This window comes from Puma concolor, chromosome C1, assembly GCF_028749965.1.
Source record: "Puma concolor isolate L17-30 chromosome C1, mPumCon1.1.hap2, whole genome shotgun sequence".
Classification (NCBI taxonomy): Eukaryota; Metazoa; Chordata; class Mammalia; order Carnivora; family Felidae; genus Puma; species Puma concolor.
In genome coordinates, this window is record NC_141674.1 from 92,350,735 (window position 1) to 92,368,362 (window position 17,628).

Consider the following 17,628-nt stretch of genomic DNA (forward strand, 5'->3'; position numbering starts at 1 on the left):
GGTTAAATGATTGGCAAAGGGCTTGTAGGGGAAGTAAAGGAAGAATAGATCTTGGAACTGTTGGGAGAAAAGGGAGCGCATTTCAAGGAGAGGAAATAGTAAAACCCCAGCAAGAATTCTGAAAATGGGATTGACTGGATCAGGGAGTATACTTCCCTAGAAATTGAGATATTATTGTCATCAGGTGTTCTGTGATATGGTTCTGTTCCTCGCTACTTATTAACCTAACCTAGGCTCCCCTGTCAAAGGCCTGATGATTGATGCACAGAGCATGAGCCTTTCCTTGCATAAATACTAGAAAGGAATGCAAAGGTCCTACCAAGTCTATCTTCAATTCTTAAAGTACCAGCCAGGGATTCAGAGAAGGTTTTCATTTCACTTATCCTTCATCGAGTTGGGCTCCAGTCTTTACAAGGGCAGAATCAAAACCTGTCCAATCTCCCACAGCCTCCTGTTTCTGGTTCCAACACTATAGTGATCCTCAGAGCCCAGAAACCCTAGTGCTATACTTCTACTCATTACACTGTCCATCTGTTTGTCAGCCACTCATCACTTGTCACTCATACTTGTCACTGTCTGTCCACTCACTCATCCACCTACCATGGCTTTCCAAAGGTAAGGGCATCACTTAAGTATGGTTCTTATCAGCAAGCAGCTCCAGTCTAACTGAAGTTTGGACACTACTCTGTAAGGAATGGAAGGTATTGGGAGCAGTAGAATCTTACAATCAGAATTGATTTTAATGAAGATCATGTTGGAAATCATATAGAAGGAGTATGATTGACAGCAAGGAGTTAGGAGGCTTTTGCAGTTGTCCAAACAAATGACACTGAGATTTTTTTTTTAATCTATAGCAATACCCTATCAGTGGGTTCTAGAGAGCCTTAGGAGGAGAGCTAAGAACAATAGGTGAGTAAATGAAGATGAGAGAGGTGGGCACATCAAGGCGCACATCCAGGTTCAGGTGAGTGCATGGATGCTGAAACTTTAACTAAGACAAGGAGTAGGCAGAGGAAGCCTCTGTTAATGACTAACAAGGCTGGTTTTAGACATGTGAAATTTGAGGTCACTGCAGGACACCTGGGAAAGGAGATGGGAGAAGAAGATAGAAATTTTGAATCCAAAGTTCAGGAGAAAAGCCTTATGTGGAACTAGTGACTTATCTGCCTGGGTGTAGGTTATAGCTAATGCCAGGGAAATTAATCAGATAGCTAAACGACAGCATGGGGGATGTGGTAGGATATGAAGGAAAGTGTCAAGGGGAATGGTTAAGAGTACTGAATAATAGGGAAAACTCAAGTTAGGTAAGGCCTAGATTGTGATGACCAGTGTATTTGGCAATTACAAGTAGAACGGAAGATTCTCTAACCTTCATCAACTCCTGGGCTACCGTGTCATTTTGTACAACTAGTCCCCCTTCTCCGCCTGGACCAACGTTGAGAGAAAATGGCATGATCCACTTTCTGGAACTGCCTTCTACCCCAACTACCCAATGTTTATAATCTAACTATTCCTACTGGGCACAGCTTTCTGAGCTACAAGTAGCCTCCTGACTCATACTGAGCCTATCAGACTCTCTTTGTCTCCTAAGAATATAGTTAGACTACATTAAACAATAGAGTTATAAAGCTCTGTAAAGTTGAGGTCAATCTCAAATCACCTAAGATAAAATTTTATGTGGGAACCTGGATTATCTAAGCATTTGCGTTTGCTCTAAATCAATACCATTGACTTGCTTTAAATTTAGCTGTTTAAATTTAGCTGATCCCACTCCCCCAAGTCAAGTTCTCCTGAAATGCTCTTCTCCAGAAAAAGCCCCATCCAAGTAAACTAGCTCTCCAGCCCTTGATACATCTTGTTCTCCCTCCTGCCCTCCTCCCCTACATCCACATTTCCCCGAATGTCATACCCATCATCGAAAACTATACTTTTGAACTAGTGTACTCTGTGCAAAACCTCTGCTAGCTGGGAAACACCCATACATTCTAGCTTGCCCATGTCCTCAAAATTCTACCTATTTTACCACACTCACCAAGCTCAAACTCACACTCTATGTGCAGTTACTACCTACTACAGTGCAGGAAGGGGTGGGTTCGAGAACAGGATGTCATAACTTCCAACTTTTAGAGGGCATCTCTTTGGGAGTGAGGGGGAGGACTGCTGACAGCTGTATCAGATTCCTCTTCACTCAGGATAAGCATGGCCCTTTAGTCATAGGGCTACCCACGAATGCTAATCTAGAGGCAAAACAGGGCAGCCTCCTGGGCAGGTTCTTAATAGCTCACACCACTAATTAACAGACTAGGAGCATTCAATGCCATCAGTCTCTTAGAAATCTTGAGCAGGAAAGGATAGAAAGAGAGAATAAGACACAGTTGCATAAAACAGGAAAATGCAGGACAACTTTGAATGCAAGGCACAAAACCAAGAGAGCAAGAGAATAATGTTTAAAACTCCAAGAAGTAAATTCAGACAGAGGCTTGAAATTTTTTTCCTGCTTTTGAGTACGATGAATTCTATAAAAGAGTTTAGAGGATGATGCTACCTTTAATCAATGACATGGGTGTAAATAACCATTATCTATAATCTGCAGGGCATGAACAGCCTTATTCTTAGTTACCTTGTTTTCATACTTTTATGACTCAGTTTCCTCATCTTAAAATAAGAGATCCTGGAACTGAAGGTGTCTAAATCTTCCAGCTCTGAGACAACCCATGGGGAAAGGGCAGGCATGGTCCTGGGGACGCCTGAATTTCTCACAGCACTTCAAAGCACTGAAACCTAAACATATTTGGTAGTTACTAATTTAACTAAATTCAGAAGTGTTTTTGCTAAAAAAAAAAAAAAAAAATTAAAAAATTGGAAAATCTCTCTTAGACAAAAACCAAGCACATGATTTTACTCTGGTGGTTTACAAGGGTTAGGCACTGTGCATCTATCACATTTGGCATATATCCTCACCACGAATTCACATGACTGGGAGCATAACTCAGGGGTAAAGAACAAACTCAGGAGCTGGACTGCCTGGACTTTCTTCACTCTATTGGTTAAGCAACTAAGGCAAGATACTTATTTCTCTATGCCTCAGTTTCTCCTATGTAAAAACAGCAGCAATGCCAACTTTAAAGGATCTGTATAGGTCTAAATGAGTTGACAGCAGTGATAAAACAGTACCTGGGACTTTGTATTTATTAAAAAAAAGATTTATTATTTTTTTTAACGTTTATTTATTTTTGAGACAGAGAGAGACAGCATGAATGGGGGAGGGTCAGAGAAAGAGGGAGACACAGAATCTGAAACAGGCTCCAGGGTCTGAGCTGTCAACACAGAACCTGACGCGGGGCTCGAACTCACGGACCACGAGATCATGACCTGAGCCGAAGTCAGACGCTTAACTGACTGAGCCACCCAGACGCCCCAAAAAAAGGCTTTTAAAGGCTAGGTATAATTATCCCTACCTTAGGAGGGAAGAAACAAAGACTTACGAAGGTTAAGTAAGTCACCCAGGTGGTAAGCTCTGGAGTGGGATTCAAACCAGACCAAGACTCCAGAGCTCATGGGCTTACTGCTATCACACACAGTCTCAGTCCAGAGCTACTCAGTGAAGGGCAGAGGATGCTGCAACTGTGACAGAGGAACAAACGGGGAATGCACCACTCTTGTATCTGCCTGACCAGGAGTTCCCAACTATTTCCTATTGACTTTTTTTTTTTTTTTTTTTTTTTTTTTTAGTAAAAGTTGAAAATTTGAAGTCCTTTAGCATCACTTATTTATATCACTTCAAAGTTTGGTGCTCGCTATTTCTTCTATCCACATTTTCTTCACATCATAAAAACAGCAGCAAAAATACAGATTAAGGCCATCCCTTTCAAAACAAACAAACAAACAAACAAACAAACAAAAACCTGACTTCTCATCACAGCACCATGGATTAAACACTGAGCTTTTATTGTGCCCAGCACTGTGTTAGTAACATCAACATTATTCCATTTGATCTTCACGAGAATCCTCTAATTTCCATTTTACAGAAGAATAAACAAAATCTCAGAATGCTTACGTAAAATTCCCAAGCTCATGTAGGTAACAAAAGGCAGAGCGAGATTTTCAACCATTTCTGCTTGACTCTCAACTACTGCCCTATACTCTTCCAGTAGAATGCAAGAACCATGCCAGCTATGAGATCATTTTATATTCCTCACAGACTGAAACTCCTAAGACAGGGCTGGGGGGTTTACAAAAACACATTAGCCTACCATGCACACATAATATGTTAACTGTCCTCAAAGAGATTAAAGGAGGGGACAAATAAGGACAGAACAACAAAAATTTAAGTGATAAGTTGTATCAGATGGTCAATTAAAGAATAACAATAATAATATATAACACTTCTGTTATATTTTACAACTCTGTAAACTGTTTCTGACCTTCAGAAAAATTAGTGGGTACTAATCTTGTCTCTTTGTCTTAGCAGACTTTGAGCACATTGCATGAACACTCTGATCCCCATCAGAAAATGGGAGGAGCTGTTCTGAGGATTGAACAGGTACGTGCAGGAAGGACCCAGCAAAGGGCCCTAACCAGACAGGCACAGTGCAGGTGCTCACCTAACTTTGGGATCCTTCTCGCGGCTGCCCATGCCTAGCACAGAGAGCTCATGGCTCACAGGAACCTTAAAAACCATCCACCAAAGGAGCAAAGTGAGAAGAATGTGCTGTGATCTTAGTCTCTAATGGAATTCACACCTTTTCTACAACTGCCCATTTTCTGAACTCAGCTCTGAAATGAGCTATTATTCTCTGTTTCACTCTTCTTCATATTATCCAAAATAATTCAATGTCCACCTTTTCCTTTGGGAAAATCAAAGGTTGACATGGCTACCTTTTGAACTCAAGCTGTTAAAGATCCCTTTCTTCTGTTCAAAAAGTTTTACTGATTTTGAAAGGTCTTATTGATAAAACACAAGAGAAACTCAGGGGAAAAGGACAAAGAGAAAGAAGAAGAAAGAGAAAGAATAAAGAGGCCAGAAAAGAAAGAGAAGGAAGAGAGCCCAAGAGGAGCAGGGAGAGGCAAAAGGCTATTGAATGCATAATTGCCAACAGCCTTAGCAACTGGCTCATGTAAGAATCATGGAGCATTATTTTTAAAAACCAAGGGGAAAATATTTACATGAAATCCAAAGGATATATGCTCTTTGTTGAATGCTGCAAAATGACAATGTATTCAATTCATTAATTCATGAATTAGTGTGTATGATGTTTACTTCTGGCATCATTAGCATTTCTGAGCTGAATATTTAAGAGAACAAGGGAGAAATTTAAGGACTAAAGACAGAAATGAAAAATAATTTTTTGGTTTTTTATTCCACTTGTGTGCTTTGGCTTTATCTGTACAGCAGTACTGAGATTCAAGGGCTGCGCTGAATGAAATGGGTGACACGAAACCTGCCAAGGCCCCCTTGCAGTCCTCTGCCCCCCAGGTATGTATAGAAGTCACAGGAATTTCAAGCAATTTTTTCTAATTGTCTGTATAAATGATAGTTTCAAAAGCAGGTGTGTCACAATAAACACATATTAAGAGTAAATTAGGCCTTAATTATGTTTATCAAGGTTTATGTCCTAATTAAGAACAGAATGACAACAATAAACATGACTTACCAGCAGAATTAACTCTGCCACAATTGTCTACTCTTCCCAAACATTCTTTGTGTGCTCTCGCGCCACATTTAAAACATAAATAGCCTTGATAAAATGTTCCTCTGAAAGATAAAATTAGAGGGTGATATGTTAAAAGGTGCTAAGTTCTGCCTACAGGAAAGCACAAGCAGGAGAAAGAAACTGAGGGAACATGATACTCTGTGAAGTCTTCTTAGCCGAGGGATGGGGCCTCCTGGGGTTTGGAAGGGAGTTCCTAGGTTCAACGCTGAGGCAAGATCTATTGACTCGAAACTGTTAAGGCAATTTCCCCACTTGAGAACATTTTGGCTGGTACATTAGAAAAGTCAGAGACACTGAGCAATTATACCAGCTCCTTTAAACTGAGAAACAGGACTGGGCAAGCCTACCTCAGGAGCATCTGGCAGACTTTGCAGGATGTAACCCGACTGAAGGTGTGCATCTTGAACTCATGGAAATTGGAGTCTGCGTAGTCTGGCCTTATGTTCGATCTATAAAAAGGAAAAGAAGGAACTTCTTCAAGAAAGTTTCACAACAAAATAGCAGTCATCTAAAACCGAGATTCATCAGCATTACGTTGGGTGGAGATCTGATTCAAGCAAAAAAGCTATTAAATATGCAATGTTTTCTAAGCCAAAAGTAGGCTTTGCATTAAAATATGCACTAAAATCTGGTTGTGTGCAAAGCAGCAACATGTAAGGATTTAAGCAAACTACTCCTCCTCAGAACTGAACTTTACAGAATGGCCACACGGGTCATCCTGCGAGGAAAAACACAAAAAAACATGCTGGATGTTCATGCTGCAGGACAGATTCGCTAGCCACGTCACTGAAATATAAACTAGATGGAGGGGGCAGGAGGAAAGAGAAAAGGGTGCCTCATTCCCACAGAGGCCATCTCTAGGTAAGTGGATGGTGTAATGATCTAGAAAAGTGAATAGAGTAGTTTTATAAAACTTCTTGAAACAAAACATGAGTCCGATGTTTAAAAACTTCCTCCTTAACAATTCACTTCCCATGCAATCCAAATAAAAAATAAACAAAATTATTATGTTTTATATTTTACTTCTATTTTGTGCATATGCAAAAAATACATTAAGCATACCACAAACTACCATAACTGAGGTAACATAAAAAAATAACAAAAGTGACTCTGTGCCAACACTGTGACAACCACACGATGTTCATTACACCAACCCTAACTACTCAGCCCTCATAACATCACTAATTTACAAACAAGGAAACTGAGGCTAACACTAAAATAAAGGAAACAGCAGAGTCAGACACTCCAGCCTAGGTCTGTTCTTTCTGCCCCAAAGCAACAGTACAAGGAGGAATTCAACAATATTCACCTTAATATAATTAGACTGTTGGAAAAAGTCAAACTTGGTCACTCCTAGAGGAGTTTTTTATATTATTCATAATTTATGTCACAGAAGAAAACAGAAAAATTAGAAATGGACAAGTTAAAAAGCAAATACAAATCAGAGGTACACCGGAAAGCTAAGACTGTGCTCTCCAAGATGTTACAAGCAATTTGAGAGAGTGTAGGAAAAGTTTGAGATACTGATGAGCTAGGATTTCCCCTTTTATAGAATACAGCAACTCTCCACCACACAGAGGCTTGGTGTAATGAAGCATAACACGGGCGGGAGACCAGGCATCAATCTCCGAGGTACCAGGAGAAGCCTTATGAAAAAACATTCGCAAAGGCAATTGGAGTAGCAAGCAGTGATGCAGAAGTGTCAGAGAGGTCAGCTTTCCAATCCATCTGCTGAATATGAGCGTGCTAAAAATGAAATCAAATATTAGTGCCATCTGGGATTTCTCTGCTCCATGCTTCTGGTGACCTCACTTTTTAGGAAAATGTTCTGCTGCGTGCTGAAAAGCATGGCCACTTCCATAGCGGTATTTTTGGTCTCCTGATTAAAAATTATAGTTCTTCATGAATAGACAAGTAGAGAAAAGATAAGGGCCAAGAAACAAATCTCTTCACATTGTTCAGAAAACATTTGATTCTGGCATTGGAAAGAGCATCAAACCCCATTTCCTTAGCCAAGATGGCCTGTTGTTCATTTTTTTCTGAACATCAAGGTGATACAGTCATACGTGGATTGTCAAGTAACAGCTTCAGTCCTGGGAACTGGAAGAATTCATCAGGCTGGAGTTGTCATAGGTCTCCTTCGGAAACTAAGTGGGTTCCAATCAAGTAAGAATTTAATTAATTTTAGAAGCTTGCCTGGGACAGAGATGCAACATCTTTCTCTAAGGGTCAACTCAAGTGATAGACAGTCTTTCAACCATCAGTTAATTTCAGCAACTAACCATGAAAAGCTGACTTTTCAGAAGACATAAGCTCAGAGGAGAATCACACTAAGAGGTTAAGAAGAAAAGTCTTACAATACAGAAAAAAAAATTCTAAAAATGTTGTTAACAGTAGTCGCCATAAGTGAAATGAGACTTGAAATGGTAGGGTACATGGCAGGAAAGAAACGTTGGAATTCAAATTAAAAAAAAAAAAACCTGTAACTGCATATTATTTTAAATTTAAAATCAAACACTCAAGAAGAGACGTTAACTCTATGACCCCAAAACTGTTACTGGGGCACTATAGAATACAAAAGCATAGTTCAGTGCAGGAATCTGAAATTAGACCACCTGGGCCGAAGTCCTGACTTTCAAGTCACTAAACGCATGATCTTAGGCGAGTTAGTATGTGTAACACAGAAATACTAATAAAACCAAATTCACAAAGTGAGGTGATGTATGTAAATTACATAGGACTCTGGCCCAGAGTTAGTGTTCAATAAGTATTGGCTACCATTTATGAACTGTTGATTCCAGATTCACAAAATAATGATGTGATCAAGACAGTGCTTTATGAGTTCTAAGAATCTCTTGGTAGTCTTGGGACCAGTCCCCAGAGGATTTCCATTCTGAGAATTTCATGCAAGAAGGCCATTATATGCTCAGTGTCCTTCAAACCAGGAATCTATATACAACTATTCAAGTACAATAAGAAATGGGGTTGCCCAGGAGAGGACATGTATGAAAAAGTCCAGGGTATTGGATGAAATCATATCAAGTGTCAACTGAAGAGAGATGTCATCACACATGGACACATGGACACTGGGGCTGCAAAAACCAAAGACAGTAAGTTGGCTGGATGGGAAGAGTTGGAAAGGTATACTGGAATAGAAAAATATAGACAAACATCAGAACTATAGGTGGATAACAAAAGAAAAAAAATGATCCAAAGTGGCATTTATTGCAAACCAGGCACATTAACAGACTCTTCACACCATTTTTTTACATTTACTTCTCACAAGAAACCTAGAAGGCAGAGTCATTCATTCATTTCATATTGATAAAGTACTCATCAGGTACACAGGACCTAAGGCCAGAGGAAAAGAAGGATCCTTCCACCAGGGCCCAATGAGTTAAGAGGGCAGATATAAGAGATGAGTAAGAGAGGTTGGCAGGGGCCAAGGAAAGAGGTGAGATCTTATACAGAGATTAATACTACCTTTAGTTGACAAAAAAATAAAAATTAAAAAAAAAAAACCTCTGTGGCTACTATAAAGAGCATTCCTTGTAGTGAAGCAAGAGTGAACACAGAAAGACCATACAGGTTGGGTTATCTACAGATGAGAACTGAGGATCAAATATTGGTTAGCTTACTTGTTCAGTCATGCAGCTCTACATAGAGGACGGACTCCATTTAAGTAACCTGTTTTGATACATGACAGTTTACTTATGAGAACCTGCACAGAATCTTGTAGATTTCTCAGTGAAATGTCCCCATTTCTTTTGCTTCATACATGGCCCATTATTAATACAATTAATCAGTCAATCAAATATGTACAAGGTCAGGTATACAATGCTCTCAAGCCACCTTTTAACTTGACATGCTCTCCCTAGATCATCGCCTCTTCTCACCTGGCTTCATGCTATATTAAGGACCATGTGCCTCCCCTTAGCTTGGGTCTCTTCTCCATTCTCTGAATCTGAATTTCTAGTGGCTCCTCAGGCATCTCAAATGCAACACATACAACACTCAACTCCACAACTTTCCTAACATATCGGATTCTGACCAAATTATGATTTTAATCCATCAACATTCACTCTATCTTCTAGCCTGGAATCTTCAAAGTTGCAATGAGTTTTTCCCTTTCCCTCATACCTTCTACATATTCATTTTCCTTTAACCCCTCCTCTGCTCCAATTTCTCCTCCCCCCAAACCATAACCAATTTCTGATTTCTGACCTTAAACATACCTACTCAAAAATTCAGGTTCCATTCTTTCTCCTCACTACCTAATTCAAGCCCACAATATCTCTCAACTAAATTGTTAAAATGATCTTCTTAATTATTCCATCTCCTACTTTCTCTTCCTACTTAAGGCCACGATCCATACTATTCCCAGAATTAACCTTCAAAAATTAAAAATATGGGAGCACCTGGGTAATTCAGTCAGTTAAGCATCTAACTTTGGCTCAGGTCATGATCTCATGGTTCATGAGTTAGAGCCCCGCATGGAGCTCTCTGTTGTCAGTGCAGAGCCTGCTTCCTCTCTTTCTCTCTCTCAAAAAATAAACATTAAAAAAATAATATATCACTCCTTCCCTTGAAGACTTCTGCTGGTTACTATTGCCTATGGAGACAAATGGCATACAAAGTGTTTTATGTTCTAGCATGCCTCTTGTATGCCTCTTTTTCCCCACTCATAAGCCTCATACTAAGTTACACAGACCTTCTCACGTCTCTTAAACATATTCTTCTCATCCATAATTCTGCACTTTTGTATTCCATTCATTCTGCCTAAAATGTTTCCCTCAACCTGCAGCTGTGAACCTACCTAGTTACTCATTTTTGACTAGATAAAAATGTGACTCCTTTGATAAAATCTTCTGTGAGTCCACCTGATAAAGATAATGATTATCAGGGCGCCTGGGTGGCTCAGTCGGTTGAGAGTCTGATTCTTGATTTCCGCTCAGGTCACGATCCCAGGGTCATGGGATCGAGGCCCACATCAGGCTTCCCACTGAGCATGGAGCCTGCTTAGGATTCTGTCTCTCTCTCTGTCCATCTCCCCCACTCACACATTCTCTTTCTCTCTCAAAAAAAAAAAAAAAAAAAAAAAAAAAAAGATGATCATTTCATCTGGGTTCCAAGTACTTTTCCAGCCCTCTACTATAGTACTTCATTGTATTGTAACCACTTATTATGTGTTTCCTACTACCAGAAAATTATTTCTGTGTTACTCATGTTTATATTGCCAGGGCCTACTTCAGTGTCTCACATTAAATACATATTGTTGTTGAATAAATAAAGGCTACTATCTATAATTCAATATTTACCACTTAAAGAGGAAAGAGCTAAAATAAAAAGCATACTTACTATCCCTCGAAAACCATCCATTGAGTTAAAGAAACAAAAACACACATCCATGAAATACCCAAAATATATAACTAAAGACAAAGGAAATAAAAAGGAGATCAATTAGTGGCTACACTGGAGCAAGTCAGAAGAATAAGCAGTGCTTGGTAGATGAAAAGGGGAAAGTGACCCACGTTTGGGGGAAAAACAAGATTGAAAGTTCAGAAATGAGTATCAGGTGTTCACAGAATGGTGGATCAGTCAGGTTTACTACAGCATCTGTGACACCAACATGGTTAATTTTATGTGTCAGCTTGACTGGCCATTGGATACACAGATTTTTGGTCAAACATTTTTCCAAGTGTTTCTGTAAGAATGTTTTTGGATGAGCTTAACATTTAAAATGGGAAACTGAGCATTATCTTCAAGATATGTACTTACACCACACCTCTTTTTAAATAACATTTTAAAATACAATAATTTATCTCATGAATAGAAGAACCAAAAAATGCCCGGGATCGTCTCAACAGATGCCAAAAAAAGACATTTAATAAAATGTACCATGTACTTCTGATTAAATTCTAAATAAATTAGATGCTGAGGGATACTTCCTTATAACATAATAAAGCATATCAAGCTACAGACAATAAAAAAAGTATTTAATTTTAAACGCTATCACTATCCTATTGAAGTTAAGCAAAGTTTGCTGATGTCAATTATATTATTCAACATTGCTCTTGAAGATCTGATCAATGTAATATGACAAAAATAAATTTGGAGGGATATTGTAAAAAAAAAAAAAAAAAAACCACACACAGAATTATCATTTGGAGAGGACATTGTTGGGACAACTGGGAAACACCACAAGAAGAAATGCAAACTAATGAAACTAAGAAGCAGAAAAGACACATCAGTGGTATCTGGAAAAATGCATCTCTAAGCTTCCAACGTTCCCTAGCAGTGAAATGCAGGGATATGTGGGTTGTGTTTTCACACAGTAGAATTCCTTGAGACTCAAAGTTCAAGGATTTTTTCAGAGGCTGGTCACACACTCTGCCATCATGATCAGCCACAATCATTAAAAACCCCCAGAAGGAAAGGAGATGTTCACCATAAATCACATGGTGAAAAAAAAAAAAAAAAAAAGAATGTAGGTAGGCTAGCACAGTGAAATTCAGTACCCTTGGCACACCAGATAACCTTACCACTTGGCACCACAGGGCACATTTCAAAACCTAAGTTCTCAGGTGGCAGCCAAGGGACAGCCAGGTAAGCAGACCCTTAAAACGACAGCAAACCCAAGCCTGCTGAGGTAACTCTTTCCTGCGTGAAAACATCCAAGAAAAATCCTAGCATGAAATGTTCAGGCTCTATAATAATAAAATTTAAAAATTAACTGAGGAAAATAAAAGTATTCAAGCAAATAAAAGCTGCATAACCCAAGTGCTGAATAAGAAGCTTGCATATTATAAACACACAATCTCTCAATTTATAAAGTTAAAACAATTCCTTTCCCCCAAACCAGCGCGCACGCGCGCACACGCACACACATTTTTTCACTTGAGAAACGATTATAAAATTCAACTGGGAGAATAAACGTGTGAGGGTGATCAGGAAGATTTTAAAACCAAGACAAATTATTGTAGGCAAGTATGTGGGAAGTAATCTAAGAGACACTAAAATGTTTTTTAAAGGTTTGTTATTTATTTATTTATTTTTTCAACGTTTATTTATTTTTGGGACAGAGAGAGACAGAGCATGAACGGGGGAGGGGCAGAGAGAGGGAGACACAGAATCGGAAACAGGCTCCAGGCTCTGAGCCATCAGCCCAGAGCCTGACGCGGGGCTCGAACTCACGGAGCGCGAGATCGTGACCTGGCTGAAGTCGGACGCTTAACCGACTGCGCCACCCAGGCGCCCCAAAAGGTTTGTTATTTATTTAGGGTGGGGCGCCTAGGTGACTCAGTTGGTTAAGCCTCTGACTTCAGCCTAGGTCATAATCTCTCCATTCTGAGTTTGAGCCCCGCATCAGGCTCTGTGTCGACAGCTCAGAGCCTGGAACCTGCTTTGGATTCTGTGTCTCTCTCTGTGTCTCTCTCTCTCTCTCTCTCTCTCTCTCTCTCTCTCTCTCTCTGCCCCTCCCCTCTGTCTTGCACTCTTGCACTCTGTCTCTCTCTCAAAAGTAAACATTAAAAAAATAATAAATAAAATAAAATAATAAAATTAAATTTAAAAGTGAAATAAAAATAAAAAAATAAAAAAATAAAATAAAATAAAATAAAATAAAATAAAATAAAATAAAATAAAATAAAATAAAATAAAATAAAATAAAATAAAATAAAATAAAATAAAATAAAATAAAATAAAGATTTGTCATTAGGGATGGCTGAGTTCAGGTCATGATCTCATGCTTCGGTTGACAGGGTCAAGCCCCACTTTGGACTTTGCGCTGATGGTGCAGAGCCTGCTTAGGTTTCTCTCTCTCCCTCTCTCTGTCTCTCTTTCTCTGCCCCACCCCTGCTCTCACTCTCTCTCTCAAAATAAATGAACATTTAAAAAAATACCTTATTAAAAAAATAAAGGGATGTTCTTAAATTTGTATGGAATTGACAACAAGACAAACAGAAAGACCAATAATACAGAAGACAGTCTTGGTGGGGATCAAGCATGTGAACACACTTGCTATGTGATTTTTGTGACAGTTTGTTCATTTATTTGCCTACTCAAAAAAATTAAAAACTTATTAAATACATAATATGTGCTAGGCAGTGGGGTAGAGTGATGAGAAGAAACAAGTCCAGTTTGTGCTTGTTTGGTATTGATGGGGAAAATAAGTATCTAAATAATTCCATCAACAACTATGAAACTAGAGGTGTGCCAAAGATAGTGTTAGGAAAACTTAACAGCTTGGAATGTGACCTTGTGAACAGATTACCACAGAAGGCTTTCCTACAGAAACAATGCTTGCACTGAGATCTAAAGATAATCAAGAATTCAGTAGGTGAAAGGAATAATGTGCTGGACAAAAAAAACACATTATAAATATATTTTAGAAAATGCATTCCCAGCTTTTTGAACAGATTAAGGAAATTACATTTCTACTACCTATTTTATAATGATATAAATTTTAAAGACTGATGTCATTTATTTAACAAATATGTATTACCTGCCTATGACATGCCATGAACACCACCAGCAATAAGGAATAAGACGGACAACACTGCTGCCGTCATACAGCTTATTTCTACATTTGGATGTAAATTTTAGGCGGAAACTTGAAATTCTTTTTAAGAAAACAACAAAAACACAAAAGCAATTGAAAAAATATTGATGACTACGTAATCTTTAAATGTAAAAAAAAATGGCTGTATTTATTTTTAAAAACCAGAATTTTCCGTGAATCAAAAACAATTAAAAAAACAAAGTAGGAAAGTATCTCTAATATGTATAATAAAGGATTAATGTCCTTGCAATATATAAGTGTTCTTGAAAATGTATGAGGAAAAAAAAAATGAATGGGGCGCCCGGGTGGCTCTGTCGGTTAAGCATCCGACTTTGGCTCAGGTCAGGATCCTGCAGTTTGTGGGTTTGAGCGCTCCCTCGGGCTCCATGCTGACAGCTGAGAACCTGGAGCCTGCTGCAGAGTCTGTGTCTCCCTCTCTCTCTGCCTCTCCTCTGTTCACGCTCTATCAAAATAAACATTTAAAAAAATTTTTTAAAAGAAAAATGAACACCCTAATTGAAAAATTAGCAAAAAAATTAACAGGGGAGTTTATTAAAAAAGAAACAAAACAATAAAACACATAAAACATGTTTGAGCTACTAGTAACCAAAAGAAATGCAGATTTAAATAAGATACCATTTCACGTATCAAACTGGCAAAAAAAGACAAAGATAAAAGAAAACACATAATACTTAGTGCAGATGAAGCTACAGAATATCCAAAGATTAACCTTAAAGATTTACTAACCCTTTGGCATAAATTTCTATTTATTAGACATAATCATGGAGCATTCATTATAACATTTTTAATAATTAAAAATGGAATTGATTTAATTAAAAAATAAGGAAACAGGGAAATTATAGCACATCTATGCAACCGAATACCGTACAACAATCAGAAATGAAAACGTGAACATACATACTAGCCAAGAAAAGTATCTGCAATATACTGTAGGAAAATAACTTGTTACTAAACAGTATCCATAACTGTGATTAACATAACACTTAACTACTTGCTAACATACCTATGTGAAAATGAGAAAAAGAGGTAAAGGCATTATGCATGATTTTTTTTAAAAGTTATCTGTGTTTTCCAAAGTTTCTACAGTGAACATGCATTATTCAAGTTATTCTTTACATCTACCCTTTTTTGAAATGAAAAGAACAACAGAAATAACCACAACAATATGTACAAGCAAGTTGACTAAAGTACACAGATAATATGTCACTGAACAGGATCTGAGGCAAAGATGTGTCGCAAAGCCTCTGCTCTTAATCACTACGCTAAAAATATCACAAGGCAATTAAAAAGCAAAGACAAACAGAATTGTTTGCAACATATGTGAACATATTCTTGGTATAAAAGGAGCCATTACAAATCAATGATACTATAATGATAAATTTGACCCATCGAAAACTTGGCAAAGGATACAACCAGGAAATTCATAAAGAAAAACAACTGATTGAGAAGCCTGTTCAGGCTTCAATCAGTTTTTCTTTATGAAAATGTAAATGTAGAGCTATGGATGCTCTGGAACATGGGAAGGCTACAGCAAACACATTGTTTAGAACAGTCATTCCTGGATACTAATTGCTTTGCTCTTCCCTTCTTGCCACACCGCCCCCTCCCCTCCTTAGGGATATGATTTTTGTGAGGCTACTTTCAGCCTATGAACCAACAGAGCTCATCATCTGTAAATATTTCCTTAAATGGAAGTATACATACTGTTAGGGCTTCAAAATGGCAGGCTAGCCCCAAGTATAAAAGCATAGCACTACAGCAGGAATTGAATTTTCTGGAAGAGGCAAGATGTTGCCCCATGAACTCCTGCAGACACAGTGACTGGCAGTTGTAGGCCCAGGAAAAGCTAGCTGAGTCGCATTTGTTCCTGCTCTATTTGCTATCAGTCACATCTTCTATCCCTGACTAATTAAACAGGATTCTATCCAAATTTCTTGAGTGTGGGGGTGGGGGGAGGAGGGTGAGATGTATTTTTTTTTCTTGCTAATACATCACCCACTAGAAAACCCTGGTTTGCAAAACAGTAAAAATTAAAACATTTTGTTTATAATAGTGAATACCTGTAAACAAACTAAATATCCAATGATGAGGTATTGGGAAAATATATTGTGGTACCTCCACATAATGGAAGAATAATCAGCCATTTAATTGTATTCAAGAAGAGGTTTTACAAGAAAATACAAGTATAAAGGTATACTGTAAACAATACATATGTACATATGTGTATTTCTGTTACTATAGAGAGTATAACACAGAAAAAGAGAAATTAGGACCATTTTAGAGTCTCATAGCATCACATAATGTTCCTTCACTGTACTTGTTTACAATATCAATTTTTACATTTATTGAATGATTATTTTATTAATGTTTCTCTTCCCCCAAATAATATAAGCTCCATGAGGCCGGGGCTCCACCAAATTGATTTAATCACTGTATCCCTAGCATCATACATGGCACCTAGCATAAACAGGCATTTAACAAATGCATTAAAGTTTAATGGAGGACAAAAGAAGATTAAAGATATAAGTGCAAAATGAAGTTGGTGTATAAAATATATTCCAAGATACAACCTATTGTTAAATACAGGTTACAAATTTAGTGCCAAACTTCCCAGAAACCAAAGCAAAGAGGAAAATAGGATAGCTTCTAAGATAAGTACACATATTTTCCTGGCACTACAGTGAAAGAAAAATCGCACTGATAGGTTTTCATAAAAGGGGTTTTCATAGAAGTGTGGTATGTAGCCAATGTCTCCAACAACATCCTTATACACACAAGTGTGCACCTGCCACTTCCACCTCTTCTTCCTATGAGCCCAGGTCATCATTCTAAAGTACAGCTCAGCAAAAGCAATTCTATGGGGGCATCTTTCAGAACGTATTCCATCACGTACCATCACTTAAAACAGTCCTCATCTCACCTGAAGTCAGATATCAAGCTTTGGCTAGTCAAATATATTTCCAATATAACAATTACTAATTCTAAACATACGAAAATTATCTATAGAGAAGGCAAGCATTTGTGCCAAAACTTGAAATACTAGATCTAGAGGTACCAGTCCTTATAATTTAGAAGAAATTTCCATAACAAATACAAGGCTGTTACTATCTTAACTGATATTAGCTTTTGCAACTCATTTCTCCAATGAGGACTGAAGATAGATCAGAAAATGCACAAATCCCACAGCTCAAAAGAGACCTAAAGTTGTATCAAATAGAGACCCCATTCCCCATTTAGTCCCCATGATGCAGGACAGATCACCAAGCTAGCTGGAAAATGGATCTAATTTAGGTTTTGGTATACTTTGAGATTTACCAACTAAAGAATATTAAG

At 38.1% G+C, this 17,628-nt stretch overlaps 1 protein-coding gene across 2 annotated transcripts in view; it reads right to left on the bottom strand.

Moving 5' to 3' along the window:
- The window catches only part of VAV3 (vav guanine nucleotide exchange factor 3), a 355,073-nt gene that overhangs the window by 119,212 nt on the left and 218,233 nt on the right, over positions 1-17,628 (bottom strand). For both annotated transcript variants that reach the window (XM_086717722.1, XM_086717723.1), the window contains exons 16-17: positions 6,062-6,163; positions 5,655-5,755 (exon numbers count right to left, since the gene is read on the bottom strand). In XM_086717722.1, coding sequence (XP_086573848.1) covers positions 5,655-5,755; positions 6,062-6,163 — 203 coding nt within the window. The remainder of the gene's footprint in view (positions 1-5,654; positions 5,756-6,061; positions 6,164-17,628) is intronic.